The sequence below is a fragment of the Aulonocara stuartgranti genome (assembly GCF_965226115.1).
Source record: "Aulonocara stuartgranti genome assembly, chromosome: 9".
Lineage (NCBI taxonomy): Eukaryota > Metazoa > Chordata > Actinopteri > Cichliformes > Cichlidae > Aulonocara > Aulonocara stuartgranti.
The window spans coordinates 16,525,658-16,542,218 of NC_138960.1; the positions used below are offsets into that span (position 1 = coordinate 16,525,658).

At 39.8% G+C, this 16,561-nt stretch overlaps 1 protein-coding gene across 1 annotated transcript in view; it reads left to right on the plus strand.

The window, feature by feature from the left end:
* The window catches only part of LOC309714195 (cadherin-12-like), a 101,015-nt gene that overhangs the window by 69,893 nt on the left and 14,561 nt on the right, over positions 1-16,561 (plus strand). Inside the window, exons 7-8 of the mRNA XM_082546455.1 lie at positions 7,468-7,721; positions 14,471-14,607. Of these exons, the coding sequence (XP_082402581.1) occupies positions 7,468-7,721; positions 14,471-14,607 (391 nt within the window). The remainder of the gene's footprint in view (positions 1-7,467; positions 7,722-14,470; positions 14,608-16,561) is intronic.

Sequence of the window (16,561 nt, forward strand, 5' to 3'; positions counted from 1 at the left end):
TAGACAAAGTCAATATGACCTGCTGAGGTTCAAACTGAGAAACAGGGATATAGGGATAGGGAATAAAGGGGAATGTGCTGTGGTTTTTGGTATCAGACAGGCATTTCCCATTCAAAAATCGTTCAGTTTACAGAGAATCTGAAAGACTGTGAAAAAACATTGAGTGGGTGGGAGTTCTCAGGGTAATAATCATTTTCTAATTCCAGAGGTCAGTGGAGACTGGACAAACTGCCTGGAGCTAATAATCAAATAACCACTTGTTACAACCGAGATTTGCAGAACAGCATCTTTAAAACACAAAGCAGATTGAATGGAACAGCTGAAGCCTACACCAGGTACAACTCCTGTCAGCTAATTACAGGAAACTGAGCCTTCAATTTGCCACAACTCACCAAAACTGGATGGTACGGAGGACTGAAAAAATGTCTTCTCTGACAGTCAAATTTAGGGTCAAAATTTGGTGCAAAAAACATGAAAATAGGGATCCATATTGCCAACAACAGGCTGCTGGTGGTGTTGATGCAATATTTGCACACTTTGAACACTTTTAGTACAAATTCAGCATGATTTAAACACTACACCACAGCTTCCCTGGTTGTTGTTGTTGACTGTGTCTGTCCCTTTATGGCCACATTGTAAGTAAGCTCAAATGATCTCAGACTGGTTTCTTGAAATTGAAAAGTAAGTTCACTGGCGTCCAAACTTACCAAATCAAAGAGCACTTTTCTGGGGCTGACAAATCTGCATCAATGCTTGATGCTGTCACAAGCAAATTTCAGACCATATCTGAAAAGTTTTAACTGAGATAATACTTCATACAAGAAGTCTATAAGATTCAAGACTCCATCACTCTTGCTTATAGATGCTATGTTAGCGTACAAGCTGGATTATTTAATGTATTTAAATGTAAATAGAAAGAATGTCTTTCAAGATTTTGAGTTAATAAAGCAGCAGTCAAAGTCAGCCAATGAGTCATCCAGCTTGCATAAGGTGACATGTTTTTTCTGCTCCCAAAGAACAGCATGTTCAAGTGATTAATGTTATAGTGTTGCATGGCATTTAAGAAAAGAGTGTGCCACCAATAGGGAGCAAAACAAATTCGACTGATTGCTTGGTTTGCCTTTGCTCAAAATGTCCATATTTAGACTTCCCCATAGTCAATTGACTGTACTGAGAGAAGAAGCCTTTTTTTTCAGCCTTCCTGCCATCAATTAAGGACTTAATTTTACTGAAGCCATAAAGTGACTGCAGTCTAATTTCTTCATCAGACATGTCATTACTGTGCTGTTTGAACAGTAATCATTTCAGAGCATGAATGCTGTTAGCGCCTTTCAATCTCCCTGAGATACTAGCTTAAAAAAAAGGTCAAACGACAAACACAATGAACAAGCTGCTTGAAGGACCAAAAACTGTGAAGAATATTGGTTGAATGCAAAAGAACAAAGAAGACTGATTAGACAAAGGCACATTCATTCAAATGTCTTGAAATAACATGTCATTGTATTGTAAAACCATCTGAAACATATAATGCTCATAACCTATATATTTGTATAGGATAATTACAGTACCCCCCCAACAAACAAACAAACAAACAAACAAATAAAAAACAAAAACAGACAAACATACACGCCAAAAAGAATCCCCCAAAAAACAGAGACCACGGAGTGGCATGATACTACCTAGTCCTGCTCAAAGACAAGAGTTGAAACTCATCTATTGATTAACGTGCCGAATGTTCCAGTAGGAGGTGAAATGAGTTATTTTAGGCCTGGTGTAAAAGGAGTCCAGAGATGGGGGGAAGCAGGAAACAATATGTCAGCACAGCGGGAGATTCAGGTGTCCAACACACGAATAACACCTTGCCGAGACGCCAAGCAGGGAGCAATGTGTGTGCACGTCTGTGTTTGCATGTGCCGTCTGTGAGCAAATACGTACAACAAGAGAAAAAGAGGAGAGAGAGTGACAAAGAGGTGGCTGAGGTGGTGCTAGGAGTCGATGAAGTGCCTTCTCTCTCCGGTGGCCTGGGGAGGCGTGGGTGTTATAGATTAAACTAGTGTCTCGGGGCTCATCTCATGGCTAACCCTGTCCTATTAAGAGTGGCAGCGCGAGTCTTTCACAGTCACTCTACTCAACTGCAGTGTGGACAGAGCTGCTGGCAAGGCTCTCACATGGCACTCCACTGTTGTGAACACTGGGGGGATGGAGATGCTTCGAGGCAGCCAAGGACACAAACCGATGTGACTGATGGCAGCACAATAAAGTGAGCAGCTCTTCTCCGCAGTGTTAGGACCCCCTGGTATTCACAGGGACATGAAATGGCTCTCTGGGGCATGTAAGCTTTTCTCTACTGATGATAAGCTCTTTGTGCTCTGTGGTCAGTTGACTGCTGATAGCACAATTGTGGCCCCAGGGCTTAAGTATTCTTCTGCATGGCCGAATTTCGCCGAACTGTCAGTCAATGATTGCAGTGACTTCATGAAGGTGTCATTCATTTTAGACAGCCCTACTAAACCGGCGACAAACCATGCCTCATAACTGCTCATCTCACAATCTCAGTGGAATCTGAAGCGACTTTGTATCCAACAAATAATGTGTTTAGCTTATTGGACTGGCTGTCATGTAGGCTCGGAAGGTATTGATCTCACAAGAAATAAGCATCCAGACAACACGCACTTTTGCTATTCAGAGAAATATGTTGGCTCACGCGGCTGCTATTAGAAATGTGTAATATTCTGGGCATGTTTGGCTTAACTTTGATTTGCTCTCGAGGGGGTTGGAGGGGTTGGTGATTCATAAGCAGTATTGTAAATATATAATACTGTGGTTAAACGGATTTAAAGCCGCTCTGCACATCACAGATTAACCAACACTGTTGGATTTTTCACCCATTTAATCTTCGGCCCTCTTCAGGTAACACAGGCATTCAGCACAAACAAATAAAATCAGCCCTCTAATGGCTTGCTGTGCTGTGATAATGATTCGTCAGTGGGAAAGACTAGATACAGTCCCGGCTTTTGGCAGAAAACTATCCCCCCCCATTAGCAGGTGAGCATAGCTGAAGTTGAAGAAGAGTATTGAACTCTGCTATTGTTACAGTATACTGAAGTGAATGCACAAACAAACGGTGAACTTATTAAATATGCATATCATCCTGCCTCTCACATCCCTAAAATAACCACCAAGGTAAAAAAAAAACAAGACAAAACAAAAAAACAACAACAGCTGCAGCTAACACTTTATGCTGTTAAGAGAGAAAGCTGCGAAGGCGCGAGTAGAAACAGAAATGAGTGCCAAGTGAGACATAAATTACTTTTTTTTTTGGACTTGCCCTTATAATATCTCAGTATAAATCGTCAACGAGCTCATCCATTGTTCTGTATTCACACATGGGAATCTGTCGATGTAAGGACTTTTTAACGTGTGTGAAGGATAATACTGTACCTGTGAGACTATGATGCTGTGATTAGTCCCCAGCTCTGAATTAACAAATTCCCTTGGAACATAACAGGTTCAATTGGCAAGGAAAAAATAAATAAAGTTCCTTCATTCAGTATCACTGCCAGTGCAATGAAGGTGCACATTTACATATCAAAGGGCGCTGCGCCATGTCTAGAATTTCAAGTATGTTCTGTTGTGATGTTGAAGAGCAGTAGCACTGACATGAGAGGAACTTGGTTTGTCCTCCTTACAAATTCCGCCGTTGATACGCTTCCTTGTTGCGTCTGCAGTCACCCATAAAAAGGTGCATAACAACTGAAGCAATAATGAGACACTTTAAACATGTAATTGAATGGTATGCAACTTGTTTATGGACAATATACATGTGTGGATATGGGTAATACTTAGCAATACAGAGCTGGCTTCATAAGTAGGTCATCTTCGAAGGAGAGGGAGAAAAAAAACCTAAAATGATACATGCAGGCACAGAATGAATGGCTGTTTTTTTTTTCCTTCTTGGGAAATTTCCCCTATGGCCTGCAGGTCTGATTTGATTCTCCCCAAGTCAAGCGTTGACACATTAGTACGTCTTCTCATTAACTCAGAGTTTCTCATTACCCCCTCCTGGTCCCATTTTATTCCAATTTAACCACAGCTATCCCAGACATACTTGGACCATCATTGGAACATTACTGTTTGTACTGTGGAATTTGCTCGATGGTTTGTCCATGCATTGTCTAATCTCCCGCTTCCATTTGTGAAGTAAATGAACTGCACTTTGCCCCCGTGTTGTCATCTCTTTTCATTTAATAGGAGACTCGATATCAAAACCTTTCAATCGTCTGCCATAGTACTCCATAAAAAGAAAAAATAATAAAGCCATAATAAAGCACTAATACGTGCTCTATCATGCCGGGGTGTTTGTTGTGTGTTTTTAGTTTTCAAATGCTAGTGTAGAATTTGAGAGCTCTGCTCTTTATTTTGATACTGTAGAAGAAAATATCCTGGGGGGGGGGGGGGTGTCTTTGTGCAATCAAATATTATTGGCAGTGTTTGGTAAGCTTAAAACAATATGATGGGGAGGGTATTAAAAGGTTTGGATTTTTTATATTATTTTTCTGGTCTCCTGTGCACTATATTTTAGTCTTCCACTCTGTTGAATTGTTACACACTGAATAAACATGTCAAATGAACTTAATTAAGTTTCATAATGAGCAAAATGTTATAAATGTGATAAATGTTGCATAAAATGATTCAGGGCAGGAATATTTTTATGACATTTAAAACACTTTCTAGTTGCCACGTTGGCTGTTTCAGCTAACAAAGGTGAGTGTTTCATAATTATGAAAAGACACACATCTTTCAAAGAAATGCACCATACTATTAATTTCTTGGCATAAAACCTGGGACATCTTAATAAGTAGGAATTTTTGTCAAACAAAGCTGTTGTGAATGGGAGGGTGAATGTGAATGCACAGATTTGAGAGCACCTTGTAGTTAGTGGCTTGTGAGAAATGTTAAAACATTTGCAAATATGCAAATGCAGAGAGTATAACTGCAGAAGCAAAGAAGTTGAGAAAAAAAGAAACAAGAATATGTGAATCATAACTCATATGTGATAAATATGTAGTAATAACGAATAAACCAACCAGCAGTTTTAAGATATAGCAAGGTAACTTTTTGAGTCTGACAAAATTGGCTAAGCGTTGCTGCAGTTTAAGAGTGCCTTATTAAAACAGTCACATTTAAAATGCCTGAATCCACATGCAATTAAATAGCATTGCTCATGCTCAACTGTTTTCAGGCATTATTTATGCAAAGTCATTTGTCAGCTGGAGCTCCAAGACACCAGCTGCGCTTGCTAGGAGATTTGTGTCAAAACTGTGGCAAAGTCGGTGTGTGAAAGGAGCATTTCCTCATCGCATCCCGCAAGACTGTCCTCAGCTAGCTGCGGATTACAAGAAAATTAGACAGTTATAAAGGGTGAGATTTTGGGCCTGTATCCTAATTGTGGTGATGCAGCATGTTGAGATGGAAAGCAGAGCTTCTCCCTATCCCCAGTGAGATTCTGGCTAATGAGGCCGGGCGTACACCTCCTGCTGTCCACAGGCCCACCACCGCCTTCCCTCCTCCTTCTCCACCTGTGCAAGTATTACTGTTGAACTATGCACGGCTGCCTACAGATGCCGGTCCAGGCACAGTATGATGTACTATGCCAGAGGGCCTATTATTAGTATGTTATTCATTTTGCTTTGTTTATGCGGGGTTTGAATCGTATAAATTCAGGTAATGAGAACTGTTTTAAATATCTTATTGGTGCAGTTATTTCAGTTCTCTCAAACATACTTTTTAAGAAACAAAAGCACAGAGATTTCCTTTTGATGCTGGTTTCCAGGAATTCACAGCAGGAAGCTCAGTAAACACTGACTGTTGTACATTTCAGACTACTTTGCAGGTGTCGGTGTAACTTTGGGGAAACTTCTCGCTTGATTGCGGCGATCAGAATTTGACTGACACCCACAATTAATTCAGTTTTTACACCAGACTGTTGCTTCAGGGAGCTCTGTCTTCCCTTGATGTTGTCACCTCTTGAGAGTGATTGAAAGGGACAGAGTGTATTTCCTGTTAAAGAATCTTATAGCTGTGCCTAGCCAGTTGCATCTGGTGCACTGTAATCAAACCAATCATGGTGGTTGATGGTCAATGATTGCTTTCAGATTGGCTTGCCTTCACATAGTGCTCTCGCTCTCTTTTTTCTTTTTTTTTTCTTTTTATGGACACCTGCTGCAAGTGCAAGACTGTGAAGCCGTGGAGATGGAAGAGAGACAGAGGGCTTGAGAAGCATCTGTTATCACTGTGAAATCATGACTGCACAGCCTCTGATTATTTCTAGTGGTTGGACTCTAATTACATTGCTAATTCATGTGCATTTAATTTGGACAGATGATTTAGTCATATTCATTTTGCATGGCAAAAAAAAAAAAATCCTCAATTTTAGGCATCCTCCAGCTTACCCACTCTCCCACAGCCTCTGTCTCTTCACATAAGAACATTTTGCAGCCCTATTACCAGCTGTTTTCACTTGGTGTCTTCTGAAACAGCAGGCCAGAGAAGCCAAAGACCTGAGGCAGGGAGATAGCATTGCTGCCATAGTGGTTACATGTTAGTCAATTTGAAATACACAGAAAGGAATGTCTCTCATGTGACTCCCGGCCAGTAGAGCGTGACCAACTGCAAGCTTGCCAAGTACGGTTGGTCACACATGAGAGGGCAGGAGACAGGCAGAAGCACGAACACGGGTGTCATTGCTGTCGGATGTGTACACCTCATTCGCAGACATGCCGAGGCCGCTCATTCCACCCCTCGCTTTTCACTAATTGACCCTGAGCTGATATGTCAGACGCTCAAGTAGGAAGAACATATGAACTCTGAAGCTATTGTTTGAGAACTCTTGTATGTGGGGTGAAGTCCTGCTGAACCAAATAAGTGCTGCTTGACTTAATCACCCTGAGGGGGGGGAAACGTTGACCTGGTCAGGACCTGCAATATGTGTCTCATGAACTTGGTGCTACTGTACTATTAACTGCCAATTGACCTGTCATGTAAACAACAAGCATACACACAATCATTATCCTTCCTATCATATCAGTTGTTGCTTTTTTCACATGCATTTACTCTTTTTTTCGCAGGCAGGTGTGAACAATGCCGCTTGAATGTGTTTTGCCAAACTGAATAAATACAGGAAATAACACGTAATGCTGTTTTTTATTGAATGTGAAGACTGATGTTGACATTTGATAGCAGTTACTCATGCTTGAAAATGATAATATAACAAAAATGAAGTGAGAGGAAACTGCTGTCAACAGCGATGCTGATATCGAGTTGCAGCATTTTCCTCAAGAGCTCTTAGCACGTACATGATGAACACTACACCAAAAGTGCATTAGATCAGAAGTGCAAACACATGACACAATTATGATTTGCAAACAAGTTGGAGGTAAAAATTACTTCTTTTTTCCCCTCACTCAGCCTCTGGACTATGAAACAAAGAAGGCATATACCTTTAAGGTAGATGCTTCCAACGCTCACCTGGATCCAAGATTTCAGAGCTCTGGGGCCTTCAAAGACACAGCAACAGTGAAGATTAACGTTTTGGATGTGGATGAGCCTCCGGTGTTCAATAAGCCCTCCTATGTGATGGATGTGTATGAGGACACACCTGCGGGGACCATCATCGGAGCAGTGACTGCACAGGATTTGGATGCCAGCAGCAGCCCAGTCAGGTAAAGTTAAACTCTTCAGGATTAAAAAGTAGATCCTGTAGACATATATTTCTGCACATGGTGTTTAATCACAGTTCAGTTTTATCAGTTTTGTTATATCTCAGTGGTGGGAAAAGTGATCTGATTTATCAAAGGGTAAGCCAGTCTCAGGTTTCTTTCAAGTTAAACTGCCACAAATATTTTGCACACAGTGGAAACTGTCTGGAAAACCTTTGTTTTTAATGCCCCAGGAAGTGGTTGTATTTAAATCACAAACATATGTCTCCACAGTACTACACAAATGTCTTGAGTAACCTCTCATTTCTTTATATTCTGCAGAAAAATGGGAAATATGTGCACTGAGTTATTAAAACACGAGTATAATTCAAAGGTTAATATTTGGTGTAACCAGATAGTATAAGTAACTCCAGTACAGCCTGAACTCTCTTAAGCAAGGTTTCTTGTTATTTCTGTAAGCAGTTTTCAGGCATAGTTCTCCAGTCTTGTTAAAGGGCATACAATACAATTCTCTGGATGTTGTCTGCCATGATGAGGTCTGGACTTTGAAGAGGCACATTTTTCGAGCAGGATACACTTTTGTTGCATTAATAACATGTAAGGCATCACTTTTGTGCTGGAAAAATGACGCTGTTGCCAGTTAGATGCTTTCCAGATGGTATTGCATGATCCACTAAAATCTGGCTGGACTTTTCTGCATTCATAATTCTATCAATTTTAATCACATGCCCACTACCATTGGGTAAAATATAGCCTGGAATTTTGGAATTTTCTGTATAGTCAACTAAACTGTTGTAACAAGGTACCAAAAGATACAATTTAAAATAGTTTCTATGTTAAGTTGTGTGAAGACATGAATTAGGTGTGTTTTTATACTTATTCACAGTTTAATAAACTATAAGAAGCATATCTGTGAGGCTTCTCAGTCATCCAGGTCATCGTAGTGTAAGGAGCTTGGAAAGAAGAGCATCTGGAGTTGTACACCTGCATCTAAAGAACAAAGGCCATTTTTTTGAGAATGCCAATGTCCACTTCTTGGACAGAGAAGACAGAGGGTTTGAAAGAGGAGTGAAAAAGCCATCTATGTCCACTGTGAACAACCATCTTCAAACAGAGGCGGTGGCTTACGACACCAACTGTCTGCCATCTATAATCCAGTTTTGAGATCCCTTCCCAGACACTTTAATGCCCACTCACATCTTAGGTCATTTGTTCTCAGTAAGTCACATGATAGGGTGGGGCAAGGTCTCACAACAGGTTCACCCAAAACTTTGGCTGATTGTGACCCACACCTGTTTTCACACCTTTGCTTGTGTGATTAGGAAGAGGAACAACAGGGGGTCCAGGATCCTCTTAGGGACACTCCCAACAGGACTTAAAAATCTGGGACTCTCCACCAGTTGCTCTTAGAACTGAAGAAACTTCTCAGATGAGAGGTTGAGAGGTGAAATATCTTCAAGAAATTTTAAAGAAGTCCAGACACTTTTAAAATATAAGAACAAAAGAAATAAAAAATGTGCCTGAAGAATGTTGCACAGCACTGTATATAATTCGAAATATTTCTCTTTTGTAGGAATGTTCAGAGACAAACTGCACTTGAAAATCAGTTTTTCATGCAATCAGTTATGCCACTGACCGAATATGATGCTGAATGAACAACACTTACTTCTTTTCTTAATTACTAAGATTAACAGACTTGTCAAGATGCTATGCATTTTGTGCCAACTTAATTATACTAAATTTGCATCGTCATGATGGTTTTATGTAGAACCTTGACAACACAGCTACATTACAGTGTTTCCCGTGATTCAGAAATCCCTGCCATTAAAAGAAACACATTGGTTGACATTATTCAGACTATAATTTGTACTAAATACTTGAGTAAAGTATGGTAGGATCTAAACGCGCATCCATCTTCAAGAGCTCAGGCTATTGAGCCAAATTGCCCTTGGTATTCTCTTGAGAATAAAAGTGTTAAATAGGGAAGTACTGTCATTCTGCAGCCGGTGATTGAAGGTTTTAGATCTCTATTCATCGGTGTTTCCAGTCTTCATTCATCAGTGTCATCATAGCTTTAATCTTGAGAGTTTTGTCAGGTTTACTCATCAGTCTAAAGCCCAATCAGTCTATGTAGAACATTTGACACTGCCATCTAAAATCCTGCTAGGATGATCTGTTAGCAGGTCTACACTTGCCGGTAATGTTACACAACATAAGCAGCCTATTTGAACTTTGTAAGAGTTGTCATTAAGTATATTTAAATATTCTGTGTACTTTCAAAACAAAAATTAGTGACTTTAGTTTTTAATAGTTTATAATGACTCATTAAACTAAACTGAATGTATTGATCCCTGCCTCTCAAGCTGAACATTAGAGATACCTGTTGTTATGTTTAATTTGTTTTGCAGATAACAAATAGGGATAAAGCAGCAGGAACCTATGTAATTATGCCAACAAAGGCAGACAATTTGTTGGCACAACATCATTGAAAGAACACTACAAAGCTGGACATTGAGAGGCGATAGCACACTGGGAACAATAGTGAGCAGTATGGACATAATAAGCCAGCCCTGACAGAAGAAAGCAATGACCAATGCATCTACTGAGCTGAGGTTAAAGATTATGGCCAAACACAAGGTATCAACCCAACTGAAAACGATCCGGAGCTGAAACGGAACAATTTTGAAGAATATGTGGGAAAAAGAGTTGTCACACAACACAAACTCCAAGTGGCTATTGGACCTAAGAGCACACCTCCCAGAACAAGAACCAGTCAACTTCACAAAGACAGACATCCACTTTCTGGAATGAAGAACTGGACAGTACCGGGACCCGGCACAAGCCCAGCCTATGAAAAAGCTATCTCCTCCTGAGATCCAGCCTGTTCATTTATGGCCCCTGTAGTCGACATACAAATCACAAAAAAAGTTAAATTGGAAGATATTTTTGCCCTTTGTTCTCAAGAGGATTTGGCGATCCATGATTGCCTGGCAGCACGAATAAGGGGCTGCTAATAGCAGGTATTCATCCAGACAAGGCAGAACAATCCTGATCATGAAGGATCCCCTAAAGGCAGGTAACAGCCAATTACCTGCCTCTCCACAGAACACAAATTCCTATCAGGCATTATAGCAACCAAGCCGATTAGGTATATAAGTCAACACGTGACCATGACCGTTTTCCAATGCTCAGAAGAGCATTGGAAAACCCACCAGACTGCCAAAGCATCAGCTTGTGGTTGATAGAGCAGACAGTAGGAACACATGTGAAAGGTAAAGTCCAAAGTGATCCCAGTGGTATTAGTTACATCAGAAGCTGTAACCCCCCAAACTGGGAGAGAGACTCCACCAGATTCTAAGCACAACATCAGAGGTCTCTGTCCAGAAGATTGCAGTTCTAGCAACAACTAAGACACTGGACTTGTTACTGGACACCTTTCATACTGTTTAAGTCCAGTTAAGAAGAAACAGGACGAACATTTTCACCAATCACTTTTAAAACTGTAGGTGACAAAGAGTGGACCTTAAAAATCTGCATAATTTACAAAATTGATTTTACAAAACAGATTTCATACCTTGTTTTGTTTGTTTTTTTCTTTTTCTTTTTCTTTATTTTTGTCAGGTGCAGGTTGTTTTCCCATAGACTTCTATATAAACATTTAAGATTGCATGCATCATTTTTTTTTAACAGTGAAGGAAATACTTACTGTATCATGCAATCAAAACCCAGATTGTACAGTGAATTACGTTTTACCTTCTCAAATCTAATCCCTTTTGTTGTATCAGTTTAGTATTGCTGATAAAGTATTTTCAAGACATTCTGAACAAAACATGTTTTCAATAAATCAAGGTTTACATACATGGCTGTGGATTCTACATAAATGCATACAGTATCATCACTTCACAGTGTTGTAGCTTGTAGTAAGTCTGCTTTGGACAATGCAGATGACATGTTTGCATTAAATACTGCTCAGAAGTAATAGATCTAAGAATGTGTTAGATGAAAGAAAAGTGTAAACCATAGCATAATATATCCATGTAACCTTACAAGGGTACTAAAAACAAATGGAAATTCATTCCCTTTGCTAATTTATATTATTAGAATTAATTACTCAGGTTTTAATTTCCTCTTTAATAGTTTTTTGTTGAACGCTGAAATCAACCACCTAGTTTATGAAAGCTGAAGGGTCCTTTATAAGGCGCTGCTGCTCTCTCCTGGGTAATTATCAGGTGAGACATTTTAACATTACAGCTCAGTTTTATAGATCTGACATGCCTCACTCATCTTCTGATTTATAATCAAGGCAAGACGCTCCTTTTCTTTCTCAATCTCTCTGCCTCGATATGCACCCGCCACTGCACGCACACACATACATAGAACGCACACTTACTCATGCTGCCCCATTTTCTACCATTAAACCTCAGTGGTGGATAACAATAGACTGTCCTTTGCAAAGACAAAAGAGTGCATTCTTAAAAATGTATGAGAACCCTTTCGCTTTTTAAAACATATTAGCTGCTCTTATTCAGGTGGATTGCTTTATAGTAATGGATTTCAGAGATGAATTACCAGAGTGTTACGCAAAAAATGGGAAAAAAAAAACATGTTGCATGGACAGTAGTTGTTTTATTATGAATATTTCATCCCAGGGAAAACAAAAGAAGAGAAGAAGCAAAGATTTGTACAACAAAAAACGAATGCCCTCTACTCTGTGGATCTCCACTTTGTCTCCAACATTTTAAATATTCATCAATACCACAGCTGACATTGTTCATTTGTGTGCCTTTAGAGAGCCATACATTCTTCACTTCAAAACAACGGACCCAGTGACCCATCATGCATAAGGAATAATGCTTTTAGACATTTAGACTCGACCAGTAACACTATTTAGCAGTATAGTGTCAAGCTATCTCTAGCTGCAGGGACAAAAAGGGCATCATGAATAGTGCATTGTTGGCTGATTCTATAGAGCTTCCTACAGCTTGTGTTAGTTTTCAGAACTTAAAGATGGAAAGGCCTCTGCCTAAAAAAGGCAGTAACACAGATCACAAGACTTTGAAGAGGCACATTGGTCATGGACTTTAAAATGCTACCACAGTAAAACCATAAACTCTAAAAACCAACGACTGTAGAAAATAAACTGAAACATGCCTTCCTTTTTTCCCTTAAATCACCTTGTGTACTGTGTGCAATGTGCACTGAAGTGAATTAACATCATCGCAATTCAAAGAAGGAGATAACGCCATAATTAATTTTCATATCTACAGCTGTCTGCACTGAGTTGATCTTAAATAGACTCTTTATATCTGTGATTTCTTATTCCTAGCTGTTGATGAGCTCTATTCTATTTAAAGATAACTCAGAGATTAGGACAATTACAAGTAAAACTATTTTACATGCTTTTTGTCCCACATGAATACAGAATTAATGTTTTTTTCATCTTTGTAATGCACTTTTAGAAACTGTGACTGATGTGTTGATACGTATTGTGTCGTTGAACTGAATACCAGCGCTGTTTGTTAATGAACATGCGATATCTTGTAATACCAACTGCATGGGCCACGGTGAAAGCAACACATGTGCTTGACTAGCAGGTTGACAACAATGATACCCTCTCCCCACAAAAAGCATAAAAATAAAATGTTTTACCCTGAGGAAAAATTACACCTATTGATTTTTTTGAACTTTTGATGGGAGTTTGGCTGTAATATTTATCAAAGAGACTCACACTAAACTATTTTGACACGATCATGTTCGCTTCAAGGCCGCATGCAATGCAGAGTTAAAGAGAAAATGGCGACTGACCCAAAACTAAACTGAAAATTTAATGGAACCCAAGCTCATAGAAAATATTACTCAAGTGGTGTTGTTATCAACCTGATTACAGTAAAAGACTTGAGGGTGTAAATGTAAGCCAGGCTTTTTTCTCTTAATGACTGAGTCAAGTCCAGTTTGAGGCTCTGTAGTGTGGAAAACAAGCATTATAAATATTCATGAGAAATAGCTTTTTAAGATCAAATACTTTGGCATGGAACAAAATGGTTTTTTTTTTACCAGGATAGTGGCAAAGACAGCCTTTTCTGTATGTAGTGAATGCGGACTCACTCCCATGAAAAATTAACTATCAGCCCTGTACAAATGACCATGAGTAAGGCACCAGATTCCCATTACATCTCAACTGACCTAATTGTGAATGAGAATGAAAAAAGACAATCTATTTATTCCTGCTGGAACGCCATTGACGATCACAAAATTATTAATGAAAAATAGCCTTTTAAGATCAAATAGCATGGAGTGATGAATGGCGCTGTCACTGCCATGCGGTCTGCTCTCAGATCTCTTTTGTGTTTCATAGTTTGCATTCAGAGCAACTCAGTAAGACCAAAGATGCATTTCACAGAGAGGACATCATGCCTTCTGTTCTCAGACATCGAACCAACACTTTATGCCTTTGTTGTTCATTGAGCATGAGAGATTGATACGGTTTCAACTGTGCCCAAAATTCATTTATGTTCCCAAGAAAACCGTTAGCTCAGCATGGCCAAAGTATGTGTGCCCCATTACTAGATTGGAATGTATATGCGATCCTCAGCACATTTCCTGGAAATGACCATTCAGAATGAGTAATGAAGGCTACGCCAACATTACATTACACCTAACTCATATACATGAAGCTAGAAGGAAAATCGCTGTGGTTTAATTTGCTGGTTTGTGCTGCAAATGGATGTCTTTAAACTAACGTTTTCTTTCAGATATTCCATTGACTGGAAGACCGACTTGGACAGCTACTTTGACATTGATCCAGTGGAGGGAACGATTTCTACAAACGAACTTCTTGACAGAGAAAACATCGCCCAACACAATATCTCCATCGTAGCGACAAAACTCAGTAAGTATGACAATGAGATCAGTTATGATTCACGCAGGTGTCATTGTCCTTCCCCCACCTTAATCTGCGTGAAAGATTTAATGCACTTTTACTCAAGTCAATACTCAATCCCATTTTGCTGGAAAGGTTTATAGGTATCTATAAACTATGATAGCTCTCCCAGAGGGATGTGTCTTCAGGACATTGTCTCCTCTAGCATACTTGCCTTAACTCTGTTTTCATTTTTAACTGCCTCTTTTAGCACGTTTGATGTCACTGGCATTGGAAGAGAGCTTGTCTTGCCAGAGTCAACTTTTACTTACGCCGCAATAAAACGTGAACCTTCCACAGTTTAACAGTCCGCCGACGCAGCAGCATCGCAGCATGTTGTGAGCCAAGCTCGGAAAAGGATGGAACTAATGTGAAGCTGTGGCTTTAAGACATGTCATCAAGCTAATTATGTTTTTATGAAGGAAGTGGAGCAAATTTCTGGATAAATAAGCAAATCCATCGTCATCAAGTCATCAAATCTGCTAAGAACCGTCAAAGTCATTATCCCAGAGGCAGGCTGGTGCTCAATCAAAATTACACATGCTGTATATTCATTAGGACAGACTGTGAAATATGGGCTGTTAAAACTTGAGTCATTGTCGCCTTGGAAACTGATATTAGTCACTTCCCCTCAAGGTCATGGAAGTGACATGCTAATTTTGTTTTCAATGTGTGTGCGCCTTTCTTTGTGTGGCTTTTGTGCATAAGTGCCAAGAAATTGCAGGATGAGGTAGACTGAGAGGAAACAGCACAGATGAAGAGGAAGAGAAGCGAGATGGAAGTTTTAATAGGCAGTTACATGTTCAGTGTGTCATACTAGATGCAGGAATCAGGGGGAAGTTCTGCTCATTTTATCCTCACCCACCTGCGCTTCACTCCTTTCTTATCACCTCGCTACAAGTCGGGCTCTGATCCAGACCTCTGCCCACCCCTCTCAGAGGATCAATGTTCATCTACAGACAATGTTACTCACTGACAATAACAAAAAAAGAAATAAACAAAACTTCCAGAGCCAGTGTTTAAAAATAATAGTTGGACTGGTGCAGCAAGAACAGAGATAAAACCAGCACCCCAGAGTTTGTGTCCCAGCTTGAGTTCAAATCTGTGTTTGACCTTGAGTTAGATTTGGCAGTACTTTGTGTTCTGGGTATTGGATGGCTGTTATGGCTCCACTCTTCTGGATACTATTGTCATCGTTGGCATGTTTGCTGTCTGTTATTCAGGTCTTAAACCATGGATAACAACAATAAATACTAAAGCAAGGATGCCTTCAGTGCCCATACAAAAAAATCCAGTTGTTGAGGAGAGGTCACGCACACACAGAGAAAAAAAATAATTGTTCTAACTTATCTACAGTCTGTAGCAGCCCAATTTAGTATTGCACAGCAGTTTTCAATAAACAGTAAATTATTGCAGACCTCTGTATTTGACCTGCCTCGGTATCTACCGAGTGTTCTTGCCGCTAATGCTTTTTAACATTTATCCGCCCACACCTTTTATTCCCGTTACACTTGGTGGAAAGCATCCAGCAGTATCGACAGAGTTGCTGGATGGCATTTATGCTTTTGTTCGTCGGCGATAAACACCTGGTCACAACACCTGAGCTGGAGACACTTTAGTTCGGAGACCTTGGCGATCCGTCTGGTCGTCTGTAGACACTGCAGTCATGCAGCAAAATGAGAGCAGTGCGTGCTGTTCCCCTGAGACACTGGGCTGAACAGAAGGCGTGCTAAATAAGAGCCAGGGCTAGATTAACTGGTTGTGTTTTGGCATTTAAACTCATTGGTAATTTTAAGGCAAGGGAGAGATATATTCAATGCTGTAATAACCATGACATGGGGCAATTAGGAAGCACACTTACTATCTTTCTTCTTTTTTTTTTCTTTTTTTTCAAAAAAAATGACAGTCAACACAATTTGTTTTT